Here is a 14,821-nt window from a genome sequence, read left to right on the forward strand (position 1 = left end):
GCATACACATTAAAGATCACTTAGTCCCATGCCTCTTGAGAGAGCATAGGTTCTTTCCTGTACTGAGTTCTATCTTCTTAACAAGATCAAGGGTGGCAGAAAATCATGTTCACCATAAGCTTATCATCTGTAAAAACATCATCTTAGGTGTTATATTTACATATCATTCTCCAATTTGTCAGTGACTACAAACATAAGGAATTATTTCTTCATTTCATCACCATGATGATGACCAAAACATTGCCAGCAAAATACATGGTAATTCAATAGATTCCCAAGCTCAATATCTTTCTCAAATGCTGTTAAACAGAAATTTTACTGACCTAGTAAACAGGGTAGTATAGAAGATTCTCCATGGTATAATTCTCATAAAATTATGGAACAAAAACCAAAGAGGGAACACCCAGAAACAGAAAATTGTTCAGATACCAAGTAAATCGTTCAAAAGCCAGTACAAACTATATGATGCTCACCTATTGGTCTTGCCAGACCACAGGAAAAGAGCCTTACATGTTTTTATGAACTACAAGAAGGAAACATTTATTTTATGGAAAGCAAAGCCAATTGCCATAAACCGTAGATGAAGCTAGGCCCTAGCCATACCTAGGGGCAAAGCTGCAAACCATGATTAATCATTCCTAAAAACCATGGTCAGAAGGAGTTCCACCGTTAGCCAATGGGCAAATAGCTGTTGCATCTCTCTTTTCTCTTTAGTTTAGAGCTGGCCAGAATCAGCAATAACCACTGGTTTGGAGGTCTTACCGGATTGAGAGCCCACAGCCTCAATTGCCTTCACAACGTTTAGGCCCTCCACAACGCTTCCAAACACAACATGCTTACCATCGAGCCATGGTGTGGCAACCGTGCAGAGGAAAAACTGGGAGCCATTGGTATTTGGCCCAGCATTGGCCATGGACAAAACTCCTGGTCCTGTGTGCTTTCGTGAGAAATTCTCATCAGGGAACTTGGCGCCATAGATGGATTCTCCACCAGTTCCATCGCCACGGGTGAAGTCTCCTCCCTGGCACATGAAGTTCGGGATAACGCGGTGGAATTTGGAGCCCTTGAAGTGGAGTGGTTTGCCAGACTTCCCGACGCCTTTCTCTCCGGTGCACAGTGCCCGGAAATTCTCAGCTGTCTTAGGGGTGGTATCAGCATAGAGCTCCATAACAATTCTCCCAGCTGGTGCACCACCAATAGTCATATCGAAGAAGACCTTAGGGTTTGCCATCCTACAGTGGTCAATAGAAGAAAATCATACACGGCGTTGTCAATGTATTTTGACCCATAAATGAGTAAGTTCGGTCAGAAAAGACGAGAAAAATCCAATGGGGGAAATATGCATCATTCTCCGAATGTAAATGTTAGGATGATATCAAAACAGACAGAAAATGAGACAAGAAAAACAATATAATTCCTAATTTCTGGCCAATCTGAGGAGACAAACTAGGCGTCGACTCATATTCGGGACAAATAGCGAGACAAAAACCTGAAAGTTTCAAAAACTAGTAGTAAAGAATCCGATAAATTGCAGGCAGAAACAAACCAATTTAACAACGGGAAAAAGAAACTAATAATTCACAAGGACAAGCGGAAACCGCACAGATGTAGCAAGAAGGCAAGGAAAAGTTATAGAACAAGTTAAAACAAGATCAGTTGTGGAAAATCTGCAGACAAACTTGAGAGGGGATAGACAAGAACGTAAAAATCGCCAAGAAAATCAAACCAAAAAGGAAACGCTGAAGAAGATTTCCCAAAAAAAAAACACAAATTTTATGGAGAATCTGGTACAAAACAACAGGTATTCCTCCTACACATGTAAAAACAAGAGAAGGAGAAGGTAAGATTAAGAAAGAAACCGGATATAAGAGGACGAACGGGAACCAAAACAAAAAAAAAAGGAAAAAGTGATGATACGGTTGAAAAAAAAAAACTAAGCTTTGAAGATGTTGCAGGAAAGAAACGAGGGAGACACAGGATGGGAAAGAAAACAAGGGAAAGAGAGAGCTGAGCTATGGCGGACGCACTAAAACGAGAGAACGGAAAGAGAGAGAGAGAGAGAGAGAGCGAGAGAGAGAGAGAGACTGACCTTAGCGATTTGAGGATTGAGGAGCTCAGCGACCTGCAGAATCCGAAGGATTGAGGAGATGGAGAAGAAGAACGCCGACGAAATGCTGCAGAAAAATCAGGGAAAGCTTTAGTTTTTATAGTTCCCCAAACCCTAAAAACTAACCATGGTTACCCCCTCCACTCTCTCTCAGATCTCTCTCTGTGTCAGAACTTAACCATGGTTCAGTTACTATTTTGGCTAACCCCATCCTTACCCATGGTTTAGTTTTAACCATGGTTCAGTTACTATTCTGGCTAAACCCCATTCTTAACCATGGTTTAGTTTTTACCATGGTCCAGTTACTATTCTGGTTCTGGATCTACACAACATCTAATCTACACACACCTAGGGCCTTGTCCTTTGTAGTCAATCGGCCCCGGTCAACGGAAGACCCGAGGAGCGTGACCTCGCCTCTCTACACGTTCAGGTCTTCGACCAATTCGCTCTACATGGAAATGCATGCTGATGAATGAGTTTTGCCTTGATTCATCGGGTTGTGAAAGACGTGGGTATTAAGCTCAAGCTAATTCTATCAATAACCAGAGCTTTTTAGTTATAGTCACTGGACATTTTTGCATAGTGCTAATATTACGTGGTTGTTTGCGAAGCTCACAAGTTTCATTCTTTTTAGCAACAATGACAATTTTGTTCATGTGTAACAATGAGCTACATCATGGCTTGAATATCTTTTACTTGTATGTGCAATTGCAAGGTTATCAAACGAAGTTTTATGGCAATATATGAACTGATCCTTGTATGCCAATACATCGGGCATTTGTTCAAACACGTTGAATTTATCTAGAGCAACGAAAATGGTACCTATGTAACAAAATGTTATGAAACACTGGACTTTGATCAGAATAAAGGTTTGGTCTTGACGATAATAACGCATGAGAGAGCAAATGAATCTAATCAAGATAAGAGTCTCATAAACAATCCTTATGAACATCGCCAAAAGAAAAGATATTGATAGAAATTTGAATCCTTGTTTTAATTTGGACATCAAAGGAGGAGGGTTTCACATGTAAGCATAGTTAGTGTCATTAGCCATGAGTATTCCATGCCACTCCAATTGGTGTTTGTCATCACATCTTAGAACCATTATCATGTGTTATTCTCTTTCATTATATGGAATTTGAGACAATATTTATTTGCATTTTTGTCTACTAAACACACTAGATTCTAGAACACATGAAAATGACGTGAACTTTATTAGTAGCGAGTTTTCTGTGCTAAGTAAAGATCAATAAAAATGCATACTAAATTTGAGTTGGTATTACTAATGCACGAGCAACTAATGTAGCCCAACCAAAAATGGACAATGGTTTGAACAATGGACCTCGAAACGCACAAATCTTATAGTGTACCTACATTTCCAAGTTCTTTATCTCTTCGTAAAACGTGACATTCTCTTTGTATTTAGAAATAAGATCATGCAAATAAAAACACACACATTATATGTATGTGTGTGTGTGTGTGCGCGCACACGTGCGCACGTGCATGTACATTTATGTGTATGTATGACTAAGTGTGTAGGGTGCGTTAATATGTAATGTCATGTTGATCATTGTGGTGATTATCCACCATAAAGGAATACACGTGAATTGAGAAGCGCTATATGTTGATCAAAATTCAAGACAAAAGGCATCCATTTGGATATTCTGTTCTTATCCTTCCAACATCTCTACTCTTGTTGTCTTTCTATAAAAACACTACCTTGTGGTGATAATAAGAGGACATTTCCATGAGACAAAGTTAGTTCAACAAATATCTCGCCCCAACGCGTGCATTACAACCTTAATGCATTATCCATGTGAGTTGATAATTCACAAAATATCTTATGTCGTATATAGAAATTTATATGAACATGTTTTAATTCGGCACGTCACATGACAAGACATATTGTGTTGGTTTCCAAACATGGAGAACTACAAAGAGAAGTAAAATCTAAGATATTCACTCACAAGCTATAGATCCCACGGTTCACATCCCACTTGCAAATTGTAGATAGAATTGTACCTACAATCAAGCATCATAAGTCGATAGAAAGTGAACTTGATTGTGGCTTTTCTATTGTGTATAAGAAGGCGAATACAATAATCTAAAATCTAAATCACATTTCTTGAACTTCGAGTCAAGTCTAAACCATGTTCCTCTCTTTGACCAAAATTGCTTGTCCACTCTACTCCAACCAATAAACTAAAACTTTGAAGAAGATCGTTCACGCAGTTATACCAAACGTGGACATGACAACAATGTAAATAGTGTGTACTAAAACCCTTGTAATTTTGTATTTATTTTAAATAGATAACCAAATAATCCTATGGTGCAAAGAATAAGGATTGATAACATGTTTTAATAAATAATTTGTACTAGTTTCTAATAAACCGATAGGTGTAATGTCGATGCTCATAAAGAGACATAACTCTACATGGTAGCCATACAAAAGCCATGACACAACTATGCAATATATATGGCCCTCCATGCACACGCACATGTGCTTCCTAGCCATGCATTACTTAGATTGGCTATCTCTATATGCTAGGTTGATAGTTTGGCTATAAATAATATACATCACTCCCCACTTTCTAAAGTTCTACTAGCTACTTATCTACATGTGATACTCATTGATGACCTAGTGTATTATTAGCCATTGTCTAGTTGACATAATGAAGTCATGCACATCTTTTATAACGTTGTCCTTGCATTGTCTCATTAATATATCCTTGTACGATGTTTATAGATCACTCGCATTAGAATAATAGTGCAATACTTTGGGGAAATTCCCAAATATCCACGTGAAATTTCTTTTACTTCTCAAAATGTCGTCATTGAACCAACCAATGTAAAGAGAAAAGAGGAGTGATTTGTGAATTCAGCTATAGAATGAATAACACTACTTTCTTGTATCCCTTGGCCTTTTGCTCTAGAGTTGGAAGACAAGGATTTGAGATTATATGATCTCCACCACCTGAAAGATGGTGCACTACCATGATATATATCCTGCGGATTTGACAATTCATTACAGTTATCGAAATAAAGAAAGCTTAAGGATATTGTGTGGTTCTCCGCAATATGTTTAGGCAAACCAAGTAATATGGTCTCTAATATTTCACATCCAAATGAAAACTTGGGGGTATTTCGAGGTTCACAAATTTCTACTCAATTTTCCTTATTCTTCGTACATTTTGGCAAATGTATGAAATTGATACATTATTGAAACACTTAATGATTTTATTGTTGATATTTTCGAGGTTTTTGTTGTGAGACAAACACTAGGCAATCGTAGGCTCCATTGGAGGATCCACTTTATGGGTTCTTACCCTTTTGGGTCCCCCGAAGGGATATGGTATTGCCACAAGGCACTGTAGTTATTTTTCCTTATTGAAAAGGAAAAGAACCCTATATTTATGTCATGTCCGATTAGGCAATGGCAATCATGGTGATTTATATGTATATGGCTTTCAGTGTTATGAATAGAATACTTACATTTCCTTTTGTTTCATTTGGATATCGATGTAATGACTACAAAATGTTCTTTTATTGTGTGTGAAATGTTTCTCACTTTCCTTTTATTTCCCATTAGAAAATCGTATAGACTAAACAATACTATCAAAATATTATTGTATATTATGTGCGTTGGAGAGATGCCTTCTATTACATTTCATGACACTAAAAATATTTTCATACAAAGAAAATCATTTTGTTTGTTAAGTAAAGACATTGCTTGTCAATTTTAGAAGTGTTCACTTGGTGATTGACGGAAGAAATGTTCATGCACATTGCTCCTAATACACTTCATCTTGATTATACCATTGTAATTGTGTATTTAGAATTGGAGCATCCAATGGTACTCAAACAATGTCCTTATCAAATTTTGGAGAAATGGTCTTGAGCGTATCATATACTTCATTCCTCCAAGCCTCTCTAAAGTGATTAGTTAAGTATAGCTCATTCGTCTCCCATGTACTTCATTTGAGTTTAAACACATGAATTAAGCCTAGGAGTACTACACATATACATGGAAGTTCCACTATCGTCAAACAATTATGGTTCAATCCAATTTGGTTCGAGCAAAGATTGATATCTTATTCAAGGCCTTAAGTTCAACAATTGTATCATTTTTAATGTGCACGAGGATATCTAAATTCAACTCTTACCAACCCTTCACGGGGGAGGGGGAAGGAGAAGTGCTACCATACCCTTTCTCATTCGACCTCCAATGCTCAATGAGGTCTATGTTTTTGAGACAACCCCTCAACGCATCATTGGTCTTTTTGTGGCTAGGAGGTATGGAAGGTGAACCTCGACACCTCTTAAGGGTTCTTGTGAGATATAGAATCCACGATATCCCATGAATTTGTGAACCAATCTTGTTTGGCTTGGCTAGGTTGTGAAAAAGTTTTTATTTCTTGGAATATATAGGGTAGTCACCTCTACAAGATGGTTGGATGGTAAACACAATCAAAGATGTTTACAAGTCTACAAAAATGATCCTAGTTTACTTCCACACACCATAAGCAATTGTTTCCTCCTCATTATACACCCTCTCAATAAAACTTAAGCCGCCTAAATACGGGTAATGGATTCTCATAATACTTTCAAAGTAATATGGGGGTTAAGCAAACACATCCAACATCACCTACACTCTTTGGTTTAGAAATATTGATGCCCCAGAACCTCAAATTATCTTATTGTTTTTATATGTGAATGATGTGGTTGTCTTTTCAATAAATGCAAATGGTATGCAATGTTTACTTGAGGTGTTAGAAGCACTAAGCCAAGGTAGTGGACTAAACATGAATGTAGTTAAAACAAAAAATGATGGTAACCAACCTCATTAATACTCTATGCTTACATGTAAGGGAGAACATGTACAAGTATCTTGGTATTGATGTATCCGCCACAATCCTTTGGGTTGAGGCTTCAAGCTAGTTGGAAAGGTTATTATATGTTGGAGAATCAATGCAACCAAAGTGATACTCTGAATGGGAAGTGAAACGAGTGCTATTTAATACCATGGTAACCCAAGTCTTGCTTTAAGGGTAGATGTATCAGATGGCAATATCCCTCTTAATGCATGGAATGAGATTGAGAAGATTCATAGTATGTTTTTAAGGAGACAATTGGGAGTCAAATCCATCACCTCCTACTAGGTTGTGCTCTTGGAAATTGGTGTTCCACCCATAGAGATAATGGGACTACAAAGAGTATATAGATACACTACAAAAGTCAAGAATATGCCAAATCACATGTTACCATGTCTTTCTTGCAAAGTTGGATGTAAGCTACAAATGAATCACCAGAACAAAATTCTCTCATCTGGTTGGGTAGTTGACATCAACAATTGGTTCAAAATATGGGGCGTAGAAGATCTATTAGAGCTTCCAAGTAATGTTATGCAATGGGTAGTTGTTGAGGCAAGGTTAATGGAACCACCAAGGAATAAGTGGGAAGATGCTAAATGGACAATATTAGAATATTAGGCAAACATGAGTCGTGAATATTGCATTCAATATAAGGCAAGCATGTTTATTGATTGTATTCAACCTTATTTCATTACCAACATGACTATTAACTCTTGTAGAGCACTCACACTCTTTCATACTCGATAGCACACTACACAAGCTAGATATGGAGTTGCACCATGGTCCATGTCATCAAAATTCATCAACACATAGTAGAGGATGACTTTCATTTGTGTTTTTACTTGCTCAACGTGTAGTAGAGGATGAACTCCAATTGTGTTTTTACATGCTCAATTCGTAAAAATCTATGATGACATATTAAGAGGGGGGTGATAACCTGAGTATCATGCTTAAGACAACACCTTAAGGTTGAGCTCATTTGTGTATGCCTTATTCATACACAGATATAATGTGCTTCAAAGTATGAATATCCCTTATTAGGAAGGGGACACACATCAAGAAAATTTGTGTACTCGGGTTCCATGGAGATCATGTGGCTCAATGTTGGCGTCTCTATGGATGCTAAACGAATACTAATCTATCTATCCATCTATATATCTATCTCTCCCTAATCACTTTATTAATCTCAAGTTATAAGCCTAATCATTGTCTTGTTGAACCATGGAACCAGAGTGCACAAAATTTATTGTGATTAAAGTAATTAAATCATGCACTAATGGAAGCTTCACCGTGTTTGTGATTTATCGCCTTATTTCTCTTTAATCAAGCGACTTGGAGATATCTTGAGAGATCTTAGAGATTGAGGGGTATTTTTGGAAAATGACATCTCTAGCTCATGCACTCCAAACTAAGCAAAATACAACTTCAACAATCAAAAGTGAGATCTAGCCCTAGAATAGTTTGTTAATCATACATGTCACGGTAGTTACCGTTAATTCACACCTAAAGCTCTCTGTCAAGCGCTTCAGCTAGACCTCTCTTCTAATATATATTATACAATTTGTTTATTGTACGTGTCAGGGTAGTTACCACTCATTCGCACCTAAAGCTCTCTGTCAACCTCGATCGAATAGAGTCCTCTTGATGTAAGAGGTGCTTGTGCATTTGTGATGCCTTGGAAACAAGGTTTTAATCATGTGGAAGCAATACAAAAAGGAGATTGGATATTTCCGTTAATGATTGTCTTCCCGAGATTACGTTGTCGTGGGGGATTCCAGCTATGAGGAGAAAGGGACCGGATGCGCATGGACGGGGGTCTACAAGGATGCACACGGAAATGTATGAGTGCATGTAGATAACAAAGGACTAGTAAGTACTGGGTAGTAGGATTTAATGGGCACTTTAAGTTCCACATGCATAGAGAATAAGAATAATATCCGATACAGGAAATTGAGGGAAATCTTTGCCTGAAAACGGATGGCTTTATGGTGATGCAACGACCTCCCCTTGCCCTATAAAAGGGGAGGTTTAAGACTGTTTGAGGGATCCATGATCAGGGAGGACGAAGTGTTGTCGGTTTGAGTGCCGAGCTCTCTCTCTTCTCTCTCTATCTTGTGCTCTGTACTGACTCTAGGAAGAAGAGGAAGCCTCTACTTGCATAGGAAACCCGTGAGCCCCCGATCAGAGGTTCACCGTCTTGACTTTCTGTGTGTGTGTTTCAAGAGCGCGTAGCTCTAATACCGGGCAGACCGGTTGTACTCTTCTTGCTTTATCTATTTCGTTTCATTGTATCTGATTTCTCTCTCTGTGTTGTGTACACATCACCATTCTTTCTCCATTGGTGGCTCACGTTTACCTGAGTCTTGAGCCCGCGTGATGGCCGCTCGTTATCCCATGACCGGTCCGAGACAAGACACATATCTGGTCCTGCACATCCACTGTCTGGCATCCGAGAACCGATCTGGCGAACATATACGGAAGTCCATCCTATTCCCATCGGCTCCTTGGTCTGAGACCCCCATGATCCCGTCCCGTTTCGACACATCCACACGGAAAACCGTGACATCTTTGGTGAACCTAACGTGAAAGGGGCGGCAAAGGAGTTCGATAATGAGGGGAAGTGAACTTGCAGAGGCAATGGCGGCAGCTCTCAATTACCTAGTGAACGCTCGTGAGGGCATGAACACCCTCGATAGAGCCATTGAAGTGATATTCGGCGCGATTGGTCGGTTCAATGACAAGGACGCAATGAGCTACCTGGAGGCCTACCGGGCCGAAATGATGATGAGGGATATTCCAGAGGACACAAGGTTGGCCGGATTCCCTCCAGTCCTTATGTTGAGTATCCACGCCGAGGTGCTCGAGGTGCAAGCAGACTGTTGTAACTTGGCAGAATTCGAGGGTCGGCTCCTCGAAAGGTACGACTTCGACAACTCACTCCGGCTGCCGAAGAAGGAATTTATGGAGTGGGTCGAGTGCCCTGACAAAGTTCGGAATATGTCGGCGCTTCTTCAGGAGTTTGAGAAGCGGTTTGCACGACTCTCGACACTAGACCAAATCGTACTCGATATAAGCAAGGTCTTTTTGTTTGTGAAGTCGGTCGACTTGCTCGATCGCGAGAAGGTGGGTGTACTCTTGTATCGTTGTGGGAAGACAAATTTTTTATTAGTTTTCTAAGAGCATGGGAGCATGTACATAAAGGGTTGGGACATGGTGTACCAACATGTGAGGAGGAATACTTGAGACAACACTTAGTGTGGAATCTGAATATGCGTTTGCCGTCAGGGCACATGTTGGGGTCCCATATGAGGTTGGATTGGGTCAAGCTCAATGCAAGGCTAGGAGCGCTCGTTGATGCATGGAAATCCTTTCATACTTTGCATATAAATGAAAGGTCGTAATTTATTCTTACTTGAGAGGGGGCAAATTATGTGGGGCCAAGCGTAGTCGGTTTTGGGGCACTTATCCTCTATGGTATGGTCATTTAATCCTCCCAAGTGGGAAGGGGCATTTACAAGGCTTCAAGTGATGGTAATATGAACTACGATGGCACAAATGATGTGGCCATATGAGGCATGTCCAAATGATACGATTATTAGAATTCAAAGAGGAAGGATAACGATGGTGCAACAAAGTCATATGGAAGCTCCTTATAGGTTAAAGGCAATGCAAGAGGTATGGGAGTTGTTATGCACCACCACAATGTGGTTTATTTGGACTGCTAGATGTTCTAAGGTGTTTGATAATACTACTATTCATCCAGTGGAAAGTGTACAGAATGTGTGGATGCAGATGGTGCATACCTTGAAAGGGCGGTATGATGAAATTAAAGGTGAGACAGATGTTGCAGTGTTGCAACGCCTCAAATTTATTGCCTATTGGAAGAAGGCCCCTTTTCTCACACTACAAAATGCAAGACCCATGTGGTGCTTAGCACCACCAGTATGGTTGTTCCCACCACCAATCACATAACTAGGTTATGGAGTGGTGGAGTGTTGATACTATTTATCCTTTTGGGATGGGGACCCAAGGAAGAGTGCAACATACCGAGGATAGCTTGACGGTAGGTCAACGTTCTTGTAATAACTATTTATAACTAATGAAAGGACATTTTCCAAATATACATACATACATACATACATACATACACTTGTAATAACTAATGAGAGGATATTTTCCAGGAAAAATATATATATCTATACATACATACATATACACATACATACATACATACATACATACATGATAGATAACTTCCTGATATCCTAAGGAGAAGTAGAGAAGGGTATATGGTGAATTTTGAAAATACTAGGGGCATTTGGAGAATTTCGATAATCATGAAGGGGATGGGATGCTGCGGAATTGTTGTTACACAGAGAAAGCAAGAACTGACTGAGCAGTGAGGAGGCCTACGATGGACTGATCGATCCCCACATGGAGAGGCCTATCTGATGCGACGGAAGTACCTTCCTTGCCCGTTGATAGTGTCCTCATGAATGAGAAGCATTACTGCTCTCATGAAGCTCTATTTGAAGGAGAAGGAGAGATGAGTGAGAAGCACGGTTGTAGTACAGCCCAAGATGGTCCACTGCAATCTTCTCATGCAGAGAAGATCAGATGGGTTCTTACTGCAAGAAGTGAAGAAGTTATGCGACGCTGGAACTCTTCAGAAAGCTCTTCTTTTCGCTCATCACATGGAAAATCTAGGGTGTCCTCCCTCTACAAAGGTGTTCTCTTCCATCCTTCAAGCTTGTACTCACCAAAAAGACATCCACACAGGTAGAGAAGTATATTCATGGATAACTAGAAGTGGGTTTCATAATGTTTTCCTTAGGAATCAGCTTATTCGCATGTTCTCATCATGTGGAAGCCTGATTGAAGCAAAGGAAGTGTTTAATCATGTAAATAAACCAAATTTATTCACATGGACAGCCATCATTTCAGCCCATATTGATATGGGTAGCTCAGATATGGCCATTTCTCTATATAACCACATGTGGAATGCATCAAAGGGTTTTTGTGGAGCCAAACCGGATGCCCATTTGTTTGTTTCAGTCCTGAAAGCATGTGCAAGTACATGTAATTTAATACAAGGTAGGTTAATCCATGGCCACATTAGACAAATTGGTCTTGAAACTCACGTTTTTGTAGCAAATAGTCTTATATCTATGTATGCCAGATGTGAATGCCTCTTTGATGCACGTGTTTTGTTCGAGAAGCTAGTGGATAAGGACACGGTCACGTGGGGTGCCATGATTATGGCTTTTTTACAATGTGGCCATGATGAGGATGCCCTTTTACTTTTCATTTTGATGCGGAAAGAGGGGTTTATACCGAATCGGGTCACATTTATGTGTGTTTTGAAAGCTTGTTGTAGCACCAATCATTTCATTCAAGGGAAATGTATCCACGCTGATATTATTGAATTTGGATTGGAATCTGATATCTCGCTCAATAATACACTTGTGAATATGTATGCTAGTTGTGGAAGCCTTTGTGATGCTCATAGAATGTTTAACCGGCTGATAAAGAAGAATAGAGTTGCTTGGAATGTTATGGTAGAAGCATATGATCAAGAAGGGCAAGTTCAAGAGGCAATCCAGCTATATGAGCAAATGCAAACAGAGGGAATCAAACCCGACCGTGTCAATTTCGTTAGCATTATAAAAGTTTGCTCATGTATGGCATCCCTTCAGCAAGGAAAATTTGTCCATAATCATATCACTCATCTAGGACTTGATTCAGAGGAGTTCATATGCAATGCTCTTATCGACATGTATGCAAAATGTGGAACATTTCCTGATGCTTATAATCTTTTCACTAAAAAGTCAAAGCAAGAAATCGTCAGCTGTAACACAATAATTAGTGCTTGTGTTCAACTTGGTGAACCTGAGATGGCTTTCAAATTCCTCGACAACATGATAAATGGAGGTGTGAAACCGAATCATATAACATATGCCTCTCTTCTATCTTTGTGTAGCCATGTGGGCTATGTGGGCGGATTTGAATATTTCAATCTATTCAATCAAGGAAAAAACATGTTCTCATTTGCTATTGATCATAAGAACTGCTTGGTGAACCTATTTGGTGGCGTAGGCCGCTTGAAGGATGCTCAAGATATACTCCAAAGCATGCCAGAAAGACCAAATACTGTGACCTGGAGGTCTCTTCTTAATCATTGCAAGAGTTATGGTAGCTTGGGACATGGTCAATATTGCTTTAAAATCCAATAATGTAACTCAGTCAATGCTGGGAGGTCTATGCCAATTGACTTTATATATGGTACTGAATATTATACAAATGCTCATGCACATCTTGCCAAAGATACGATAAAACTAGAGGAATTTAGAAATTTAACTAATGCAAGGAAAAGTGCACGATCAAGATTTTAACATGAGAAATAATGTTTGATGAATGTGTGAACATGAAATAATGCTTCATTGTGCTCTTTAACAATGGTGTAATTCAAAACTTGACGAGATCTCTGATGCCAATGAGACAACAAGCATTCATGCAGCTGATGCTACATCTAAACAGACGGGACCATTTCCTCTCAATGAATCTTTAACATATTTCTTCAGGGTCTCCTAAAGGTTTTAACTCAGATGACCAACAATTTATACATGCTACTAGTTAGGTGGATTATATTGATGATACCTCTCCGCTTCCTTCCTCCACCAAACAACATAAGTGATGAGGTAAGGAAATTTGTATGAATTTCCATTGAAAATTTTATGGAAGGACTTTTTGTTTGAAGTATGATTCTTGCTATTGATTTGATTTTGTGGAACCACGGATAAATAAGTAAATGAAATTTATGTTGTTATAATGGTTGTTAATATCAGTACGTTATTGTACCATTTTCATCCCTTATGAATGATATGGCACTCAAGCAAATCTAAGTTGTCAATATTTAGCACAGTGAAAATCATGAATGTGGTGAATACTAAAATTTAAGGACCGACTTGATTACCATATGACACAAAAATAGAGATGGATTGTAAAGGATTATGACAAAGCATGGCACATTTGAATGCAAATATTTTGGATTTTTTCTACAATGATTGCCTTCTCGTAGGATTTCATCAAATACCACCACATAGACCATGGCCGTTGTAGTGCCTCCTTATCTACCAACTCATAGGTCATGATGAATTAACATTGGATCTTCATAGTAAATAAAGGTTAGTAACATATCACTCTGTGCTTTCTGGTTCATGAGTTTATGGTTGTGGCCATTCTGTTGTACCAGGTAACCTGGAGCTTGTCCAGATGTCAATCACTCCCTGTAAAGCAACCATGCAATAATAGTGCTTCTCATTCCTTGGTCTAAAGCAACCATCCAATGATGGAGATTCTATGCCAAGCTCCCGGAGTGATTTCCCTAAGTGGCATAGACCCTATGGTTTTGACAATGCAATCCCCCTTCTCATTAGAGTTCCTTGTAATATAAGTTGGAGGTCTATGCATGAAGGTCAAGGTGACTCATACATGGAGGTCTATACATGATGGGGGAATAAAATATCCTTCCACTAATGAACTTAACCTAGTGGTGAAGTGTTCTGAATTATCAACAATGTGATTCCAGACAGCGCTATAGAAACTTCACATGCTTCATCCTCTCATTGCACACTTGATGATTGCTTGCAATGGAGATGTATTTGCATCTGAGTTGGACAAGCTCATCCTTCATTAGAACTCCTAGCTGAATAGTTTAGCGTCCTTCCACAATGGAGAATGATACATTAGTTGTTAATGAGGAAAATGTCATGGGATATTAGCCTGATGGCTATTCATAGAGGATTTCTAGGATTATATTAGTATGACAATCAATTTTTAATGA

General features: G+C 39.1%; 2 protein-coding genes across 2 annotated transcripts; one reads left to right on the top strand and one right to left on the bottom strand.

Annotated features, from left to right (window-relative positions):
* Positions 1-401: 401 nt before the first annotated feature.
* On the bottom strand, positions 402-2,201 carry LOC147861780 (peptidyl-prolyl cis-trans isomerase CYP19-2). The gene is made up of 2 exons (XM_087322431.1): positions 2,090-2,201; positions 402-1,232 (listed from the first exon to the last, which is right to left on the bottom strand). The coding sequence occupies exon 2, from the start codon at positions 1,229-1,231 to the stop codon at positions 716-718; it is 516 nt and encodes a 171-aa protein (XP_087178557.1). The 5' UTR covers position 1,232; positions 2,090-2,201; the 3' UTR covers positions 402-715.
* A 9,174-nt stretch (positions 2,202-11,375) lies between these two features.
* LOC147861781 (pentatricopeptide repeat-containing protein At1g11290, chloroplastic-like) lies at positions 11,376-13,766 on the top strand. The gene has a single exon (XM_087322955.1). The coding sequence runs from the start codon at positions 11,559-11,561 to the stop codon at positions 13,209-13,211; it is 1,653 nt and encodes a 550-aa protein (XP_087179081.1). The 5' UTR covers positions 11,376-11,558; the 3' UTR covers positions 13,212-13,766.
* The last annotated feature ends 1,055 nt before the right edge of the window (positions 13,767-14,821 follow it).

Source organism: Azolla caroliniana, unplaced genomic scaffold (genome assembly GCF_043228905.1).
Source record: "Azolla caroliniana isolate FFs.n. ecotype wild unplaced genomic scaffold, voAzoCaro1.0.p SCAF_7, whole genome shotgun sequence".
Taxonomy (NCBI): domain Eukaryota; kingdom Viridiplantae; phylum Streptophyta; class Polypodiopsida; order Salviniales; family Salviniaceae; genus Azolla; species Azolla caroliniana.